The sequence below is a fragment of the Mixophyes fleayi genome, chromosome 5 (genome assembly GCF_038048845.1).
Source record: "Mixophyes fleayi isolate aMixFle1 chromosome 5, aMixFle1.hap1, whole genome shotgun sequence".
Taxonomy (NCBI): Eukaryota; Metazoa; Chordata; class Amphibia; order Anura; family Limnodynastidae; genus Mixophyes; species Mixophyes fleayi.
The window spans coordinates 88,975,358-88,996,669 of record NC_134406.1 but is presented as its reverse complement, the minus strand read 5'-3'; the positions used below and the strand labels follow the sequence as shown (position 1 = coordinate 88,996,669).

The 21,312-nt window shown below is 43.5% G+C and overlaps 1 protein-coding gene across 3 annotated transcripts in view; it reads left to right on the top strand.

Moving 5' to 3' along the window:
* The window catches only part of HECW1 (HECT, C2 and WW domain containing E3 ubiquitin protein ligase 1), a 328,294-nt gene that overhangs the window by 221,154 nt on the left and 85,828 nt on the right, over positions 1–21,312 (top strand). For all 3 annotated transcript variants that reach the window (XM_075212536.1, XM_075212534.1, XM_075212535.1), the window contains one exon: positions 1,699–1,868. In XM_075212536.1, coding sequence (XP_075068637.1) covers positions 1,699–1,868 — 170 coding nt within the window. The remainder of the gene's footprint in view (positions 1–1,698; positions 1,869–21,312) is intronic.

Here is a 21,312-nt window from a genome sequence, read left to right as displayed (position 1 = left end):
TTTAGAATGTGGGAAAAGCCTTTGCCCATGCAAAGGTTCCAAACCAGGATTGGTGTTGCACAGTTCACAGTTGTTATAATAAATGGACCTCATGCCATCTCTTGATAAAGTGCCGTCCTTTATTAATCAGCTTCTAGTTAGTAGTTGCAGATAAATAATGACAGTGACCCATAAATGTTAGCTTGTCCTCCATGCCTTGGGGATAAAGGCTCTCACTCTTGTCTTCTACAATGTCCTTTATAGCAGCTCTCCTGATCTCCCTGCATTAAGTTGTTGCCACATCACTTAAGTGTAATTTGTCCTTCGCTCTCTAGACTAGATAGCCAACAAATTACAGATACCTGGGATTATTATTATTATTAATTTTATTTATAGAGCGCCACTAGGTGTCCTTAGCACTGTACAGGGACAAACGATTACAGTACGAGGTGGTGAGACAGCACGGTACAATAGACAATAAGCACAGTACCACAGTAAGCTCGAAGCAAAGCTAGAGAGAGGAGGGGGAGAGGGAATATCCGCAAACGCCGGAGCCCAAGAGGGAGGGTGCGGATGACAGGAAGGCCCACAGAGGGGACGAGAGAAGTGACAGGGGTCGGAGGGCAGAGGGTCCTCGTGGAGGAGGGCTAGGTAGCTGGAGAGCAGAGTTAGAAGTGGTGAAAACAGGAGGAGAGGTGGACCTGCTCAAGGGAGCGTACAATCTAAGGGGAGGGGTAGACAGAGAGACACAGGTGTGAGAGGGAGAGTAGGGGGAACGGAGGCAGAAACAGGGCAGGGGAAGAGGGGGAGAGGCAGAAGAAAAGGAGGAAATTAAGTGGGAGACTGGAAGGCTTTTAGAAAAAGGTGGGTTTTTAAAGCCCTTTTGAAACTGGACGGATTGGGGGATGTGTTGATGGAGGGAGGGAGCTTGTTCCAGTGGAGGGGGGGCAGCGCCGGAGAAGTCTTGGATACGCGCGTGAGAGGAGGTAATCAGAGGGGAAGAGAGGCGACGGTAATTTGCAGATCAGTGAGGGTGAGATGGAGCGTGAATAGAGATGAGGTTGGAGATGTAGGGAGCAGTGGAGTTGGCAAGGGCCTTGTATGTGAGTGTGAGGAGCTTGACCAGGATTCTGTAGGGGAAGGGGAGCCAGTAAAGGGCTTGGTAGAGGGGGCAGACAGAAGAGGATCTATAATTATGCTCATGATGCCTGATTTCTACTCACTCAAATGATTGAAATTACAGTATTGGGCTTGGTGCACTATTGCTCTCAGAATTCCCGTAAATGCACTCAATATCTTTATAGTGACACGAGGCTCTCATTAGTCTTCCATCTGAACGCTGCCTAGGTTATCACTCAACAACAGCTCCCTCTGTATCTACTGTCAGTTCTCTGCTCAACATGCCTCTGGTCCACTACCAGACAAGGTAAAGACTATTGCTTGGGCTTGAACTTGTACTCAACTCAGACACCAGTCATACACAGATGGACGGCCCATACTTGTTTAGGATATGATGTCAACCTGCCACACACTATACTTTTTCCCTGGGATTGGACAGGGCCATTTTTAAATCCACAGTTCCTGCCATTAATTACAGAACCCCTCCCAGGGGCCGTACTATCAGACATCTCAGTTATGGAGAACAGTCTACTAAGCGGTGCTTAGCCTAAGGGGTGTTACAAACCTATTATTTTACTACATGTTTGTTTGTTTTTTCAGACATCCAAGCTTTGGGTTTAAAAAAAGGGATGTTCTTCAATCCGGACCCATACCTGAAAATCTCCATCCAACCTGGAAAACACAGCATCTTTCCTGCACTTCCTCACCATGGTCAGGAGAAGAGGTCAAAGATTATATGCAACACTGTCAATCCTGTCTGGAAAAGAGAGGTAAGTCACTTAACCGCACTTATGAACCTAAAAATGTGACTGGGCAGTGCATTTCATTGTGTGCAAATGTGTCTATTTATTCCTTTGTCACCTACAGAGCTGGATTAAGGCTCTGGGGGGCCCGGGGCACTTTAGACAGGGGGGCCCCTAAGGTGCACTATGGCTATAATTTTAGACAAATACACAGACAATACTGTGCGCACTACTGTTAGATGCACACAGCTCTGCCTTCACCGGTAGTACAGTGTGAAGCGGGACATACCTCCTAACTGTCCTTGTAGTTGGACCAAATCCTGACTAAGCAAGACAGTGACCCAAATTCGGGACTGCCCCACCAGATTCAGGACAGATGGCAGACTGTCCTGCTCTCTCCTACCTGATCTTGTCGCTGTCACCACCTGTGGCTGCTGGTGTCTTAAACTCAGCTGTTGCTTGTGTAGATCCTGGAATGTTCGTGAAAATCTAAAACAGCAATGGCATTAAATCAATAGCACCCACATTTAATAAGTAGGCCTCTCTCCCTGCAAATAGGCCTGAATATAAAATTAAATAAAATGAATAGTATACAAATTTAATAATAGAACTGTTTCTCCCAGCTAGCCCTGACATTGAATTAATAGCATACACCGGCGGTTCCCAAACTGTGCGCCGCGGCTCCCAGGGGTGCCGCGCGCCAGCCATAAAAACAAACAAACAACACAAACAATTACCAATCCGCATGGCGCCGGGACCCAGCATCCTCCTCTCTCACGCAGCTGTCATATCAGTGACAGCTGCGTGAGAGAGGAGGATTCTGGGTCCCGGCGCCGCGCGGATTGGTAAGTGTTTGTGTTGTCTGTTTGTTTTATGGCTGGCGCGCGGCAGAGGGGGCAAAGTGAGAGAGGGCAGAGGAGAGGGACAGCGTGACAGGAGGGGGACAGCGTGACAGGAGGGGGACAGCGTGGCTGAGGAGCTGGGACAGCGTGACAGAGGGCAGAGGAGGGGGGCAGAGGAGGAGGACAGCGTGAGAGGGGCAGTGGAGGGGGACAGCGTGACAGGAGGGAGACAGCGTGACAGAGGGCAGAGGAGGGGGACAGCGTGACAGAGGGCAGAGGAGCTGGGACAACGTGAGAGAGGGCAGAGGGCAGAGGAAGGGGACAGCGTGGCAGAGGAGCTGGGACAGCATGACAGAGGGCAGAGGAGGGGGGCAGAGGAGGAGGACAGCGTGAGAGGGGCAGTGGAGGGGGACAGCATGACAGGAGGGAGACAGCGTGACAGAGGGCACAGGAGGGGGACAGTGTGACAGAGGGCAGAGGAGGGGGAACAGCGTGAGACAGGGCAGAGGGGGCAGCGTGAGAGAGGGCAGAGTGTCTGGATGCAGAGAGGGCAGAGTGTCTGGATGCAGAGGGGGCAGAGTGTCTGGATCCTGAGGGGGCATTTTTGCATACAACTAAATAAGTATTTCTGTCCTGACCTAAATACCTATTACATTTTTTTGACCCAACTACTTCTAAAACAGAACTGCTCAGTAATTATTTTGGAGGGGTGCCTTAAAAAAATTATGGAGACTCTAAGGGTGCCGTGAACTGCAAAAGTTTGGGAACCACTGGCATACACATTTAATAAAAAGAACTATTTCCCTCCCCAAAAAAAACAGACCAGCAATAAATTAATAGTATGCACATGTAACAAATAAACCCATTTTACACAACCATTGCTGACAATATTTCATATTCACATTTAATAAGTTAGCCCTCCTTCTCCCCAAACTTAGACCCAAATTAAATAATAAATTAATAGTCCCGAAACCAGCACAGCATTTAATTAAATATTCCACCAACACCAGTAAAATAAATATATATGATGGCATCCATCATTAAATAATTAGTCCTCATGGAAACTGTACCATTAAATTAATATTATTATTTTTTCTCTCTCTCACCACTCTGCCTCTCTCCCTTTCCACCTCTCTCTAGTTCTCTCTCTTTCTCCCATTGTCCTTCTCTCTCTCTCACTGTTCCTTTCTCTGCCACACTGTCTCAGCCTCATACTCTCTCCCACCTTGTCCTCTCTTCCTCTCGTTTTCTCACTCTCAGTTAATATATTATTCAGTTATATTTCAAGAATATTATATTGACATTTTGTACACTTAGCTTTCTTCCAAGTCATACACAGAACAGTTATGATTGCTATTCAAGCAGAAGAGGTCCAAGACAAAGGTGCTATCACTTTTTTTTGACTCACCTAAGATTCACATCTAACTCCTGTGTGCTCAGCTGTGAGTCTCTCTCTCCCCCCACCCCCCCTCTGACGCAGCCGCGCGCCTCTCATTAATACAAACCCTCCCCCTCCAGACAGACCAGATCATTGTTAGCAGTCCAGGTGTACAGTAGCACCGCGGCTGCTGTACATTTTAGATCGCCGACTTCTCTTTTCTCAGCCGGCGGCGAGGGGCCCTCAGAGAGAGGGGGGCCCGGAGCACGTGCCCCCTGTGCCCCCCCTTAATCCGGCCATGGTCACCTACATACTGTGGGCCTGATTCATTAAAGAAAGTAAGGCAAAAAAATGAGCACATGTTAAGTATAAAAGTGTCACCTTTACCTACTAATAGGTACCATCCCCTTTATGTATTAGTCTCATTTAGGATATTACATTAGCATTTATCCTTTGATAGTTGATAGCTTACAATTCAGTCTTGCCCATGTTCAGTAGGGAATATTATTTCTTCCATCTGAAGAAGAAAAATTTAGCACAATTTTAGCACAGACTGTCTTTTGTGCTGCAGGCCTGCAATTTTGCATTTTTGTACATTACATTTATTGTGTACTTACCATGGAATTTTGTTTTACCAGTCTAAATGTTATACTAATGTTTAATAGAGTAGTCTCTCCTTTTCATATTTTTTACGTATAACACTTTTTTTACATTTTTTAAATGTTTATTCTAATGTCTTCCAAGTACATGTTGCATTTAGAAATAGTTCTGTAAGAATGGTTATATATACACATTATGTTCCATTATATATATAATAAATAATGGAATATTATGGGGCATATTGAATTGTTGGCGGAAACGCCAAAAATCTCACTATCCGCGCACTATATTGCGCGTAAATACCGTTATTACGGTAGTTTTCTCGCTGGATTTCAGCTCGCAGCTCCCTGAGCCACAAGCTGAAATCCAGCTTACTATTACCATAATAACAGTAATAGTTTTAATGCCGCGGGGATTCGGAACAATTGTATATGCCCCAATGTGTACACTATTGAGATTGTCTTAACATTGATCTATTCTTCATCTGCCAGACCTATGCACACTGTAGATACTGCCTTTGCCCACTAGATGGCAATGTAATACATACAATAGAAAGGCATTTTGTTAAGACTTGAGTCTATACAAGTCACTATTTATTAGGGATGAGCGCGCTCGGATTTCTGAAATCCGAGCCCACCCGAACGATCCGAGTCGGATCCGAGACAGATCCGGGTATTGGCGCCAAATTCAAAAGTGAAACTGAGGCTCTGACTCATAATCCCGTTGTCGGATCTCGCGATACTCGGATCCTATAAATTCCCCGCTAGTCGCCGCCATCTTCACTCGGGCATTGATCAGGGTAGAGGGAGGGTGTGTTAGGTGGTCCTCTGTGCTGTTTAGTTCTGTGCTGTTTAGTTCTGTGCTGTTTAGTTCTGTGCTGTTTAGTGCTGTGCTGTGCTGTGCTGTGCTGTGCTGTGCTGTGTTCTGCAGTATCAGTCCAGTGGTGCTGTGTGCTGTGCTCTGTCCTTCTGAGGTCAGTGGTGCTGCTGGGTCCTGTGCTGTGTCCTGTTCAGTCCAGTGGTGCTGTGTCCTGTGCTCTGTGCTTCTAAGGGCATAGTTATTTCCCCAATATTCCCCTGTGTTTAAAAAAATAAAAAAAAGTTTTTTTATAAAATACCAAAAACTACTTTAATATTTTTTAATTACCACAAAATTTTCACAACCAATCCTGCAGTATAAGCCCATTGGTACTGCAATATTACCAAGTTCACACATTCAGCAGTAAAAGTCCAGTGGTACTGCAATATTACAAAGTTTACACATTCTGCAGTATCAGTCCAGTGGTGCTGTGTCCTGTGCTCTGTCCTGCTGAGTTCCGTAGTGCTGCTGGGTCCTGTGCCGTGTCCTGTTCAGTCCAGTGGTGCTGTGTCCTGTGCTCTGTGCTTCTAAGGGCATAGTTATTTCCCCATTATTCCCAAGTTTTTAAAAAATAAAAAAAAAGTAAAAAATAATAAAAAATTTAAAAAAAAAAAAAAAATATAATAATTATAACCAAATTTGCAAAACCAATCCAGCAGTATAAGTCCATTGGTACTGCAATATTACCAAGTTCACACATTCTGCAGTATCAGTCCAGTGGTGCTGTGTCCTGTGCTCTGTCCTGCTGAGTTCCGTAGTGCTGCTGGGTCCTGTGCCGTGTCCTGTTCAGTCCAGTGGTGCTGTGTCCTGTGCTCTGTGCTTCTAAGGGCATAGTTATTTCCCCACTATTCCCAAGTTTTTTAAAAATAAAAAAAAAGTAAAAAAAAATAAAAAATAAAAAAAATATATAATAATTATAACCAAATTTGCAAAACCAATCCAGCAGTATAAGTCCATTGGTACTGCAATATTACCAAGTTCACACATTCTGCAGTATCTTGTGCTACATATAATGGAGACCAAAAATTTGGAGGATAAAGTAGGGAAAGATCAAGACCCACTTCCTCCTAATGCTGAAGCTGCTGCCACTAGTCATGACATAGACGATGAAATGCCATCAACGTCGTCTTCCAAGCCCGATGCCCAATCTCGTAGTACCGGGCATGTAAAATCCAAAAAGCCCAAGTTAAGAAAAAGTAGCAAAAAGAGAAACTTAAAATCATCTGAAGAGAAACGTAAAGTTGCCAATATGCCATTTACGACACGGAGTGGCAAGGAACGGCTTAGGCCCTGGCCCGTGTTCATGACTAGTGGTTCAGCTTCACCCACGGATCTTAGCCCTCCTCCTCCTCCCCCCCCCTACAAAAAATTGAAGAGAGTTATGCTGTCAGCAACAAAACAGCAAACAACTCTGCCTTCTAAAGAGAAATTATCACAAATCCCCAAGGCGAGTCCAAGGGTGTTGGTGGTTGTCAAGCCTGACCTTCCCATCACTGTACGGGAAGAGGTGGCTCGGGAGGAGGCTATTGATGATGTAGCTGGCGCTGTGGAGGAACTTGATGATGAGGATGGTGATGTGGTTATTGTAAATGAGGCACCAGGGGGGGAAACAGCTGATGTCCATGGGATGAAAAAGCCCATCGTCATGCCTGGTCAGAAGACCAAAAAATGCACCTCTTCGGTCTGGAGTTATTTTTATCCAAATCCAGACAACCAATGTATGGCAATATGTAGCTTATGTAAAGCTCAAATAAGCAGGGGTAAGGATCTTGCCCACCTAGGAACATCCTCCCTTATACGTCACCTGAATAACCTTCATAGTTCAGTGGTTAGTTCAGGAACTGGGGCTAGGACCCTCATCGGTACAGGGACACCTAAATCCCGTGGTCCAGTTGGATACACACCAGCAACACCCTCCTCGTCAACTTCCTCCACAATCTCCATCAGATTCAGTCCTGCAGCCCAAGTCAGCAGCCAGACTGAGTCCTCCTCAATACGGGATTCATCCGAGGAATCCTGCAGCGGTACGCCTACTACTGCCACTGCTGCTGTTGCTGCTGTTAGTCGGTCATCTTCCCAGAGGGGAAGTCGTAAGACCGCTAAGTCTTTCACCAAACAATTGACCGTCCAACAGTCGTTTGCCATGACCACCAAATACGATAGTAGTCACCCTATTGCAAAGCGTATAACTGCGGCTGTAACTGCAATGTTGGTGTTAGACGTGCGCCCGGTGTCCGCCATCAGTGGAGTGGGATTTAGAGGGTTGATGGAGGTATTGTGTCCCCGGTACCAAATCCCCTCGAGATTCCACTTCACTAGGCAGGCGATACCAAAAATGTACAGAGAAGTACGATCAAGTGTCCTCAGTGCTCTTAAAAATGCGGTTGTACCCACTGTCCACTTAACCACGGACATGTGGACAAGTGGTTCTGGGCAAACGAAGGACTATATGACTGTGACAGCCCACTGGGTAGATGCATCCCCTTCCGCAGCAACAGCAACAGCTGCATCAGTAGCAGCATCTACAAAATGGCTGCTCATGCAAAGGCAGGCAACATTGTGCATTACAGGCTTTAATAAGAGGCACAACGCTGACAACATATTAGAGAAAATGAGGGAAATTATCTCCCAGTGGCTTACCCCACTTAGACTCTCATGGGGATTTGTGGTGTCAGACAATGCCAGTAACATTGTGCGGGCATTAAATATGGGCAATTTCCAGCACGTCCCATGTTTTGCCCACACCATTAATTTGGTGGTGCAGCATTACCTCAAGAGTGACAGGGGTGTGCAGGAGATGCTTGCGGTGGCCCGCAAAATTGCTGGACACTTTCGGCATTCAGCCAGTGCCTACCGCAGACTAGAGGCACATCAAAAAAGCTTGAACCTGCCCTGCCATCACCTCAAACAAGAGGTTGTGACGCGCTGGAACTCCACCCTCTATATGCTGCAGAGGATGGAGGAGCAGCAAAAGGCCATTCAGGCCTACACAGCCACCTACGACATAGGCAAAGGAGTGGGGATGCGCCTGAGTCAAGCGCAGTGGAGACTGATTTCCGTGTTGTGCAAGGTTCTGCAGCCATTTGAACTTGCCACACGAGAAGTCAGTTCCGACACTGCCAGCTTGAGTCAGGTCATTCCCCTGATCAGGCTGTTGCAGAAGCAGCTGGAGAAAGTGAGGGAGGAGCTGGTAAGCCATTGCGATTACAGCAAGCATGTAGCTCTTGTGGATGTAGCCCTTCGTACGCTTTGCCAGGATCCGAGGGTGGTCACTCTTTTAAAGTCAGAGGAATACATTCTGGCCACCGTGCTCGATCCTCGGTTTAAAGCGTATGTTGTGTCTCTGTTTCCGGCGGACACAAATCTACAGCGGTGCAAAGACCTGCTGGTCAGGAGATTGTCCTCTGAAGAGGACCGTGACATGCCAACAGCTCCACCCTCATTTTCTTCCACATCTATGGCTGCGAGGAAAAAGCTCAGTTTTCCCAAAAGAGGCACTGGCGGGGATGCTGATAACATCTGGTCCGGACTGAAGGACCTGCCAACCATTGCAGACATGTCTACTCTCGCTGCATTGGATGCTGTGACAATAGAAAAAATTGTGGATGATTACTTTGCTGACACCATCCAAGTAGACATGTCAGACAGTCCATATTGTTACTGGCAGGAAAAAAAGGCAGTTTGGAAGCCCCTGTACAAACTGGCTCTATTTTACCTGAGTTGTCCCCCCTCCAGTGTGTACTCGGAAAGAGTTTTTAGTGCAGCGGGGAACCTGGTCAGTGAGCGGCGAAGGAGGTTGCTTCCTCACAACGTTGAAAAAATGATGTTTATAAAAATGAATAATCAATTCCTCAATGAAGTACAGCACTGCCCTCCAGATACTACAGAGGGACCTGTGGTTGTGGAGTCCAGCGGGGACGAATTGATAATGTGTGATGAGGAGGAAGTACACACTGTAGGGGGAGAGGAATCAGAGGTTGAGGATGAGGACGACATCTTGCCTCAGTAGAGCCTGTTTAGTCTGTACAGGGAGAGATGAATAGCTTTTTTGGTGTGGGGGCCCAAACAAACCAATCATTTCAGTCAAAGTTGTTTGGTAGGCCCTGTCGCTGAAATGATTGGTTTGTTAAAGTGTGCATGTCCTATTTCAACAACAGACCTCTCAACTGCAGCTCATCCCTCCTCTGCGGGGATAATGTCTCCTGTGCTCTGACACGTCACTCTGTGTACTCTCAGCCTTAGGATCTGACACTACAGCTACCATGCCTCTTGTAGCAGCCCTCACTCCAGGGCCTCTTCCATGTGCAGTGTCCCCCTCTCTCTTGGGTTCACTATAGTGGCATGGAGTTCTCCCCCTCATCCAGGGCACACATTCCTTGCCCTGGCTCAGTCACCACGCTCAGACTTCCAGGCAATGCTGGGGGAGCCTGGGAGCTTCCACCCCAGGTCCCCAGCTACAACTCTCCTCTCCTGTGTCTTCTCTCTCTTTCTGACACTTTAAAGATCGTGCCTTTAAATGAAAAAGTCAGTCTTCATTGCACGACTATGTGCAAGTGCAACAGGGACATTTTTTTGGGTTTACAAAGTCAAACAATAACACTACGACCCTGTCTGTCTGGGGTCTGTCAATGACGAATTGTCTGGAGCATGTTTGGAGGAGGTATTGTGGCCCCGGTATCAAATTGGGTACCGGGGCCACCCCACTATGCAGTCCAGATACTTGTTTGGTGGAATTCCGACACGTGGAGGGTTTTTAAATTATATTGTGGCCTCGGTACCAAATTGTGTACCGGGGCCACCACACTACGCAGTCAAGATAGATAGATGCGTATTGCGTATCATAGATAAAGTACATTCAGTGGTGTGGGGCAAATTGAAAAATATTCCAAATGCACTGACATTATCAAAAACAAGAGGTTGTCACACGCTAAAACTCCAACATGTATATGATGGAGAGGATGGAGGAGCAGCCGTATGTGTAGTGTAATGCAGATCTGTTGAAGGTTTTTTATATATTTTATTGTGGTGCCCAGTGCCCACTCCTCTACGCAGTCCAGATACATTTATTGGTGCGAATCATAAAAGTTCAGGGTTTTTAATATATATTGTGGTGACCCACTCCTCTACGCAGTCCAGGTACATTTATTGGTGCGAATCATAAAAGTTCAGGGTTTTTAATATATATTGTGGTGACCCACTCCTCTACGCAGTCCAGGTACATTTATTGGTGCGAATCATAAAAGTTCAGGGTTTTTAATAGATATTGTGGTGACCCACTCCTCTACGCAGTCCAGGTACATTTATTGGTGCGAATCATAAAAGTTCAGGGTTTTTAATATATATTGTGGTGACCCACTCCTCTACGCAGTCCAGGTACATTTATTGGTGCGATTCATAAAAGTTCAGGGTTTTTAATATATATTGTGGTGACCCACTCCTCTACGCAGTCCAGGTACATTTATTGGTGCGAATCATAAAAGTTCAGGGTTTTTAATAGATATTGTGGTGACCCACTCCTCTACGCAGTCCAGGTACATTTATTGGTGCGAATCATAAAAGTTCAGGGTTTTTAATATATATTGTGGTGACCCACTCCTCTACGCAGTCCAGGTACATTTATTGGTGCGATTCATAAAAGTTCAGGGTTTTTAATATATATTGTGGTGACCCACTCCTCTACGCAGTCCAGGTACATTTATTGGTGCGAATCATAAAAGTTCAGGGTTTTTAATAGATATTGTGGTGACCCACTCCTCTACGCAGTCCAGGTACAATTATTGGTGCGAATCATAAAAGTTCAGGGTTTTTAATATATATTGTGGTGACCCACTCCTCTACGCAGTCCAGGTACATTTATTGGTGCGAATCATAAAAGTTCAGGGTTTTTAATATATATTGTGGTGACCCACTCCTCTACGCAGTCCAGGTACATTTATTGGTGCGAATCATAAAAGTTCAGGGTTTTTAATAGATATTGTGGTGACCCACTCCTCTACGCAGTCCAGGTACATTTATTGGTGCGAATCATAAAAGTTCAGGGTTTTTAATATATATTGTGGTGACCCACTCCTCTACGCAGTCCAGGTACATTTATTGGTGCGATTCATAAAAGTTCAGGGTTTTTAATATATATTGTGGTGACCCACTCCTCTACGCAGTCCAGGTACATTTATTGGTGCGAATCATAAAAGTTCAGGGTTTTTAATAGATATTGTGGTGACCCACTCCTCTACGCAGTCCAGGTACAATTATTGGTGCGAATCATAAAAGTTCAGGGTTTTTAAGATATTGTGGTGACCCACTCCTCTACGCAGTCCAGGTACAATTATTGGTGCGAATCATAAAAGTTCAGGGTTTTTAAGATATTGTGGTGACCCACTCCTCTACGCAGTCCAGGTACAATTATTGGTGCGAATCATAAAAGTTCAGGGTTTTTAAGATATTGTGGTGACCCACTCCTCTACGCAGTCCAGGTACAATTATTGGTGCGAATCATAAAAGTTCAGGGTTTTTAAGATATTGTGGTGACCCACTCCTCTACGCAGTCCAGGTACAATTATTGGTGCGAATCATAAAAGTTCAGGGTTTTTAATATATATTGTGGTGACCCACTCCTCTACGCAGTCCAGAAAGATACCTTGTTGCAACGTTTTGGACTAATAACTATATTGTGAGGTGTTCACAATACACTGTAAATTAGTGGAAATGCTTGTTATTGAATGTTATTGAGGTTAATAATAGCCTAGGAGTGAAAATAAGCCCAAAAACTTGATTTTTAAACTTTTTATGTTTTTTTCAAAAAAAATCCGAATCCAATACCTTAAATCCGAACCGAGACCTTTCGTCAAGTGTTTTGCGAGACAAATCCGAACCTCAAAAATAACGAAAATCCGGATCCAAAACACAAAACACGAGACCTCAAAAGTCGCCGGTGCACATCCCTACTATTTATTCTATTTAATTTACCTAATTTGTGCAGCAGTTTCATGCCTTTTATTCGTTGTTTTTTTCACTTTGTATTAAGGGGGTGCAGTGAACCCTTATGAGCCCTTTTCCCAAAGATCCCCAGTTTACACTACCTTAAGCACTTCTGAAACTCTCCCATGCTGAAAATTTAGGTCTCGGGGAAAGCCTTAGTGGACCCCAGGGTAATTGGGATTCCCCCAACTTGCGATGAACTTGTGTATAAAGAATCTTTTCTCCAGTGAACCTTTTGTACCAATTTTGGGTGTTATGCACTTTTTATGAACTTAGGTGACAGAAAGTTTGCACCTTATTTTTTCAAGACTAAAATGTTGTCCAGTTAAATTGGATCTGTCATCTACACAATTACACATTAAACAGTTATCTGAACAGACACCATATAAAGAAACATAAGTTACATTTACTGTATACTACAGCTGTAGATTTATTCTTAAATACACAATTTCAAATGTCTGTATGAAATTAGCCTGCTTCTATGCAGGTATTATAAATATGCATGAGTATTAATGAGGTATTGAAAATCCCATGTGATGGCAAAAGCATGCTCACTGTGTTCCTGAGAAAAGTTCTATGACACAGTCACATTCATGGAAGTATTTAATCTTTGAAGGCAGTCTCCTGATTGGCTATGAATGCTTTACAGTTAGGCTTTTACTCAGGTATCTATATTATTATTACAATTTTTATTTTTTTTAATTGCACAATGGCGGAAATACCAATAGTGCAGAAGGTTCGACTGCAATGGGGCCAGGCGCGGGCTGACGTCCATCAGCCCGGGGGGCACACGCCGCACAGGCGGCCGCATCACATGACACGTGATGCGGCCGCGTCATCAATGACGCGGCCTGCGCGGCCGTATCACATTGATATTACTTCCGGGGAGCGGGCGGCCCTAACAGCCGTGATTCTGAGCGGCCCAGCCCGCCCCTGAATGGGGCCCAAAGTAGAGAGGGGCAGGAGAGCAGAGTCAGATCATCTTCTGTGTGCTGGAGAGTGGCAGCCATTTTTTTGTAGTGCACCTCTTTCTGTGCTGGAGAGCGGTGGCCATTTTCTTGTAGATCACCTTTTTCTGTGTGCTCGACAGTGGTGGCTATTTTCTTGTAGCACAGTGAGGATTCGGGAGCTTAACCTACTTTCCCAGGCATCCAGGAAGTCAATTTTTATATTACTGACAAAATGTAATACAAATTTCCCATTCAATTACATTCTTGATAACAGTTGGCTGTGATGTTACTATCAACTTAATTTTAATGGTGTTATTTATGCAAAATTAAGTGTTTTATTGACATGGGATTTTTGTTAAAAAATATAATTAGTTTTTTTAACTCCTAATCTTTAAAAATAGGATTAATTAGGGCGTAAAAGCTGGAGATAAACCCCAAAGTACTTCTTAAGTTTTCAATTAAAATGATGAAAATTATGGTGTTATTACTGTACCATTCGCTAGCAAATAAAGATAGAAAATTGCTCAGTTAAGTAATGATAGTAATTAAAGTTATGTTCTAGAAGAAGATATTTTATTCACATCATGACATGGGTGATTTCCCAAGGAATTATAGCTTTGACAGCAAATATACCTTTCTAAGCTCATATATTTTTATGTATCAATAAAGTGACATTTTTCATATATGTTACCAGTATCGAGGATTAGTTTAAAACAGGAATGTTTTCTAATTAAGGTAAGTTTCTCTCCTACTCTCACCCATATTCTCTATTTCATCACTGTTGTAGACTAGTATTTTTTTTTACCAAACTAGGTACTTTCTGTTATACCATGTTAAGGCTGTATCACAAGATGTATTTTTGATTTTAATGCAAGATGGTTTATTAGAATTCATAGTACTTTGCAATAATTGTGCAGAGAATATTACATTTTTATGTGTGGTAGACCTAATCACCATGCTTTTGTGATCATAATGGTGCAAAGCATTATAGTCTGGGTAGGTTCTAATGTGGCACTTTGTGGTCCCTGCACCATTTTGTTATGGGGCCCACAAATAGTATGAACAGAGGGGAAAGCACTGAAAAAAACTAAAGTAGGGATGAGTTTTTAGTAAAGATAAAGGAATGCAATTAAAAGCAAAATATAGTGGAGGCATGGTATTGCTGAACACATTGAAAAGGAAAATACGTTCAATGCCCTTTAAAGCTTCAGAAGAATATCACCAGGAAAAGTCAAAAAGTTACAGCTGCAAATCCAGAAGAGAAGCAGAGAAGGATTGGCCATAATGAGGCCACCTGATGTGTTCTTCTGTTCTTATCACCCATCATTGGCGAAGGGGGGGGATGTTTTTAGGAAGGGGAGCCATCAGCGATGCTGTGCTTCAGACAGCCTCACGATTCACTGTGGGAAAAACTTTCACTGTCGGGACTGCCCCCCTTTATGTCATCAGCAACAGGTGAGTGGGGGTAGAGGGCAAAATAGTAACAGGTGAATGGGGTAGAGGGAGGAATAGGAACAGGTGAATGGGAGTGGAGGGAGGAATAAGAACAGGTGAATGGGAGTGGAGGAAGGAATGAGTATAATTGAGGCAATATACTATTCAGAATGAGGGGGTTAGTTATTAAGATTGGATTTTCTTTATAAGGGTGATGTTAATGGACTAAATTACTATGATGCAATTCATTTGATGAGACTGAGGGAGGTAATAAAGGGGTTAAGGAATATAAATGATGTTGGGGTTAGGTAATAATGGGGAGGAGGGACTTAATAATCATAAAGGGGTTATTGATATTGAATAGGGATGGTATGATAAAGCTGAAAGAGTTATTGATTTTGAGGAGGACGTAATGATGATATTGTGTGGCGGCCACAAAAATGATTTTTTTTTATTATATGTCAGTCATTAAGATGCTCTCTGTATTGTATGGCAGACACCAGGTTGCTCTCAATATTGTATGACAGCCAAAAGAATGCTCACTGTATTACTTGGCGGTCATAAGAACGCTCTTTGTATTTTCTAGGGGTCTCTAGGATGCAATCTGTGGTCACTAGATTGCAATCTGCATTGTCCAGCAGTCACTAGGTTGCTCTCTTTATTGTATGGCAGCCAATAGAAGGCTCTCTGTATTGTATGGCAGTCACTAGGGTGCTTTCTGTATTGTATGGCGGTCACGAAGATGTCATCTGTATTGTATGGCAAGCACAGGATGCTCATTGTTTTGTATATCTATCACAAATACTGCCCAAATTGTCATTCAAAGCACTATAATACATTTTGCATGGCACATTCCTGGGAGTATTTTTGTTTAATTTGAAGAGAAAAAGTTTTATTTAATTTGCTGATGCTAATGTTTACAAGTATTCACAGTATGGTTTTTGGTTATATTTGCAAGCCACCCATCCCAAGAAGAGGTACAAAGGGAACTAAGAGCGTGGAATTTCTTCTTGGGGGTAAGGGCATACTCACCACCATGGTTGGGACACTCTAAAGTTTTGTGTACAGCTAGGCAGAGGCAATGTAATTTTTTTATTTTCTGCTGATAGGGAGAATTTAGAATCGGTGGGAGTGAATGAGACCCCAGTTAGAATGATCTATCTTACAGAGACTGGGCTTCATGCAACAGCAATACATTCCCAGACTCAGCTACTATTACATTAATGTTAACCCTGGGAACTACCTGATGCTGGATTAAGCTGTACCACTCAGATAACCAGTGCTATTCACTAGTGTGCGGACTCTTCCTACTTGTGTTTGCTTCACCTACCAGCTCAATACTTTGCCTACTTGTGTGTTAGGGTGATCTACCATTGCTTGTTGCATTGGGCTAGCCTACCACTGATGTGACTAGGGATAACGAGGTGCTAACCCCACCTACTTTTGCCTACAGTTGATTTAGACCCGCCTACATGAGGCCACTTTCAGAAATTTTTCCAGGGACACTTTAAATTCCCAATCCGCCCCTGGATAACGATGTGCTAACCCCACCTATTTTTGCGTTAGCCCTGCCTACAGTTGAATTGGTCCCACCTACTGTCACACTGATGCTAGAAAACTGGTATCAATCACACTTTGGGGATACAGTGCACCGGTTAAACACTGTGTTTTACTTATCATGTCAGTTTGGCAGGGGAGGTGGTAAGCTCCTGGGGCAGATTATAGAGAATGTGAATCTGTACTTCAGGAGTACTCTTCTGGAACTCTAGCTTTTTTATAAGATATATACAGTATATAACCTGGTCATCTATATGAATGTCTGCAACCAATTCCCAACATTTTGACACTTCCCACCAAATCGTTAAATTATGGAAGCAGTGGGATCACATTTGTGCTCACCTTTCAACCTCTCTCTTTATAGCTGTTGCAGGATCTAGGCCCAGAGGTGGAGCTATGCAAACCAAAGCCTCATTTCACTGTTACCTGAGACCTGCACTTCTTCACCCTAACCCACTTATCCTTCCAGTCCATTGACGTGTAATTGGAAAATTATTTATTTCTTGCACATTTCCACTGTTGTGTCCTGGGTCAATCAGCAGCCCCTCAATACCTGCTGCCATATCTACCCATTTTATACGTGTCTAATTAACTATGTTTCTGACTGGGCTATGCCAAAACCTGTCTTTTTCATTATACACAAATCAATTGTAATGCCCTGTAAATATATTAACAAAGGTAACTCAAATCCACGGATAACAGGTTCCAAAAGTGACTGAACAGTAAAATGGCAGGAACAAGTATAATAAGTTTACCCCAGCCCAGAAGGCACAAGGCTGTCCAGGAAAGCAGACCGAGTCCAGGGATCAAATAGAGACCAGACAAACAAATCCAAATAGCCAGGCAGAGATCAAGCAAATAGGCGAGGTCCAGAAGTCTGTCCAATAGGTCAGGGCAACAGGCAAAACAGCATGGTCCAAGGTACAGGCAAATGATTTGGGGGTACAGGCAAATGATTTGGGGTCTCAGGCAAGGTCCAAGGTACAGGCAGGGGTCATACACAGAAATACAATCCAGCAGGTATATACCAAACAGAACAGGAGCAGGTTAGCAGCAGCCAGGAACAACAGATGAACTGCACAGAGCACAGCTTGAGGCAGGTATTTGAAGCAGTGCAACAGGTGCAGTTCTAATTAGCATCAGACAAGGAGATTAACTCCTTCAGGCATGTTGCAGAGTTCAGGAGCAGGACAGCAGCACCTCTGACAGATTATAGGTACAGTGCTGCCAGATACAAAACAAAGGCAGTCATAACAGTATGTATGTATGTGCTAGGGAATTTAGACTGTCAGCTCTAGGGGAGAGACTGATGTGAATGATGAATATTCTCTGTACAGTGCTGCGTAATTGGAGGTGCTATACAAAAAAACGATGATAATACTAATAATAAAAGTTGGCTTGACCTCTGGTATTTTCTTCTTCCTTACTGGTCCATTAACAGGTGGGATCAAACTCTGAACATTCTATCCTTCGCTACAATCTTCTGTCTTAGCAGCACTACTCCATACATAGCTCCCCTACTGGGGCAAAACCTCCCCTTCATCTACAAAAATCTGCTCAGCTATGTCTTCTAGGATTCAGACCGGGGGTATAGTTACTAAACTCCGGATTTGAAAAAGTGGAGGTGTTGCCTACAGCAACCAATCAAACTCTAGTTAGCATATATTTAGTACATTCTACAAAATGACAGCTAGAATCTGAATGCTTGCTATAGGCAACATTTCTATTTTTAAAATCCGCAGTTTAGTAAATATACCCCCCCCGCCCATCTGGTATAATACAATGGAATGTCCAATAAATCAGGAACCTCCTCTTCTCTGCTCATATCCTTATCTGGTGCTGACAATATTCCAGTTGGAAAGACAGAGGCTGCTCCTGTGGACCTTGCCCTAACTTGACAGCTGGATTCCCCTACTCCAGGAAACAACCATGATAGCAACCACTCCAAACACTTCTCAAGGATCTTGGCTATCACTGCCTCCAAAGTTGCCTCCCAAACAGTTTTAGAGCTTATTGCCATTATCTCTTTCCTGCACCTGAAAGCAAGCACTACGGATTGCCCACCAGAGGGTGTAGCTCTACAGGAAAGAGGGAGAGGTGAATGTTCTAACTTTATTTGCACATTTGACCTGAACGTGACAGCGCTTCCCACCATCTCTTCCCCTTCCTTCTTTAACTTGCTTATGCTGGGCTGCTGAAGCCCAATTAACACTTGCTCCCCCTATAGAGGTTATCTCCTCATCTTACAAACCAACAAGATCACTCCTGCCCACCAAGCGGCAACAATGAACTGTGCCAGGCTTACTGCTGTGGGCATGACCTACCAGCTGACTCCTATCCTATCAAGTGATACAGAATACAGGATAAAAACATATTGAGAACTGCATACAGCTACTATCCAGTAAATTGAACAAACATTTCCAGGGACAAAACATGAAATCCTTTGAAGTTGGAAGTTAGGGTTTATGGTTGCTTTATTTTACATGTGAATTCATATGTTTGCTCCCAGTAATAAAAACATTTACACCTATAAGGCCTGGGCGTAATTTATACTAAACAAAAAGCCACCTGTAAAAATAGTATATGCTATAATAGTCGTAGGCATCTCAAGATGCGTCCAGCGCTGCACTTGTAGCATATGCGCCAGATTTATGTTAGGCTTACATCAGACCTATATGCACCCACAAACGCATACACACAACCATCTCATAAGTACAAGAAAAGTTTTTTAACATTTGATAGCTAAAAACACAATCGCTATTAGGCTTAATATAATACAGTAGATATGATATTACATCTCAAGTTTAAATGTAAAGAGCAAAAAAATATTCTTAAAAACTCTCACAAAATTTGATAATATATAAACAATCAATGTAGAAATCAAAGGTTACTTTGCAATCAGCCAATCAGAAGTGGCTAGCTAATGCTGGTGACCTTCATCATCATCATCAGAGGGCATTCGGGTCCTGACAGGTGTACATGCGTCTCTGTGCTGGTTTGTCTCAGCTGTATATGCATGACAATGTCCTTGTTGTATTTGGCCTAAGTTAGACCGCCCCTTTCCTCCCCCGTTCCACCTCTCCAGTCATAAGGAGGTATGTGCAGCTCTGAATGCAAGTATATACGAACGCTCTCTTTGTGGGCATGCCCAATGCATATTTTCATCATTTACGCTATGCAAATGGGTGTCCAAATCAGCATCAGGCCCATTGTCCGACATATAAATGTGCTTTTATTTTAACTAAATCATAAAGTACATTTAAGCAAAGTGGCTTTGGAGATTTATCAACCAAAAATGTCAGTTTGAATTATTTCATTCAAATCATATGTCATCATTTTCTTAAAATGTCTTTCAGCAAGTGCACATTAATTGGTGTGTGGGAGCATTCTCTGTCCCTTGGCACATGGAACTACATGCTTTTAGAGTAAAATTAAAAGTACAACTAGTAAATAATTCAGTTTGTTAGGAATAGAGATGTTAATTGCAATGGACAACTAACTTTTATATTTAAAATATGATGAGCAAGTTTTGAATGCATTCCTTTTTTGATACTATTTATGCTGATATTTTTAAATACGAAACATAACAAACATATATTCAATAATAAAAATCCTTAATCCTATGCCCTATGCTCACTGATTTATTCAATTTGATCCTCCAAGGTAAGGAATTTGATGTGGCCACCACCAGAGCAAACATAGTGGTGATCCCTAAAGAAGGGAGAGATCCTACATTATGTGTGAGTTACACACCTACCTTCCTCTTAAATATAGATCTCAAATTATTCGCCAAAGTACTGACCAACGGACTCACTTGCAATATTCCATTGCTGGTCCATCCAGATCATTCCTATACCGCCAAGCAGCGGATAACACCAGGAGGGCCATTGACGTAATACATTTGTCCAACTCCCGTAGGCCTCCAACTCTGGTGGTGGCCCTTGATGTCGAGAAGGCTTTTGATATGATCTCATGGCTCTTTATGCAGCAAGTTCTTCACTCGACAGGTATACATGGCCCCTTCCTCAACGGCATTGCCTCACTTTATTTTAACCCAACGGTCCTTACTAACGGTTGTATTTCTTCGCCCTTTCCGATTCATAATGTACACGTCAGGGCTGCCTTCTGTCTCCACTTCTCTTCGCCCTAATGATGAACCCACTTGCGGCTAAAATTCGCAAAAACCCAAATATCACAGGTGTCCCCACTGGTTGCTTGACTACCAAAATAGAGCTCTACACAGATGACGTTCTCCTTACCCTCACAAACCCTCAGATGTCCCTCCCCTCTCTTATGGCCGAAATTCAGGACTATGGTCTTGTCTCCAGCTTTAAGATCAGTTTAGACAAAACATTTAACTTTAAGTGGCAGCCTCAAAAGATTAAGAACTTTACAGCTAATTTCCCCCCTTTATTTGCGTCCTTAAAACGAAATCTAACTTCCTGGAACTTTCACTTCATATCTCGGGTGGGCAAGGTGGCTGCAATAAAGATAAATCTGCTCCCCAAACTACTTTATCTGTTTCAGACTCTCCCAGTATGTGTCCCCTCCTCCTACAATAGGGATATGCAATCTTGTATCTCTCGCTTTATTTGGTCGGGCAAGGGCCTGCCAGAAAATAACGTTCCAGCACTGCAAAAATGAAGACTTTGTTCTCCCCTGCCTTCACAAATATTATCTTGCTGCTCACCTCATCCAAAGAGTTCGGGCTGGAAGCAGATTTACTGCACATCTTCTTCTTACGCTCTCTTCTGGCTGGATCCTGAGGTTTTGCCTTCCCGTCACCTTCTCCCACCCACTACCCTCTTCTCCCTATATAGAGATTCTACATTCACACTTTTGACTTAATTGGCATCCCCAAATTAATGACCCCT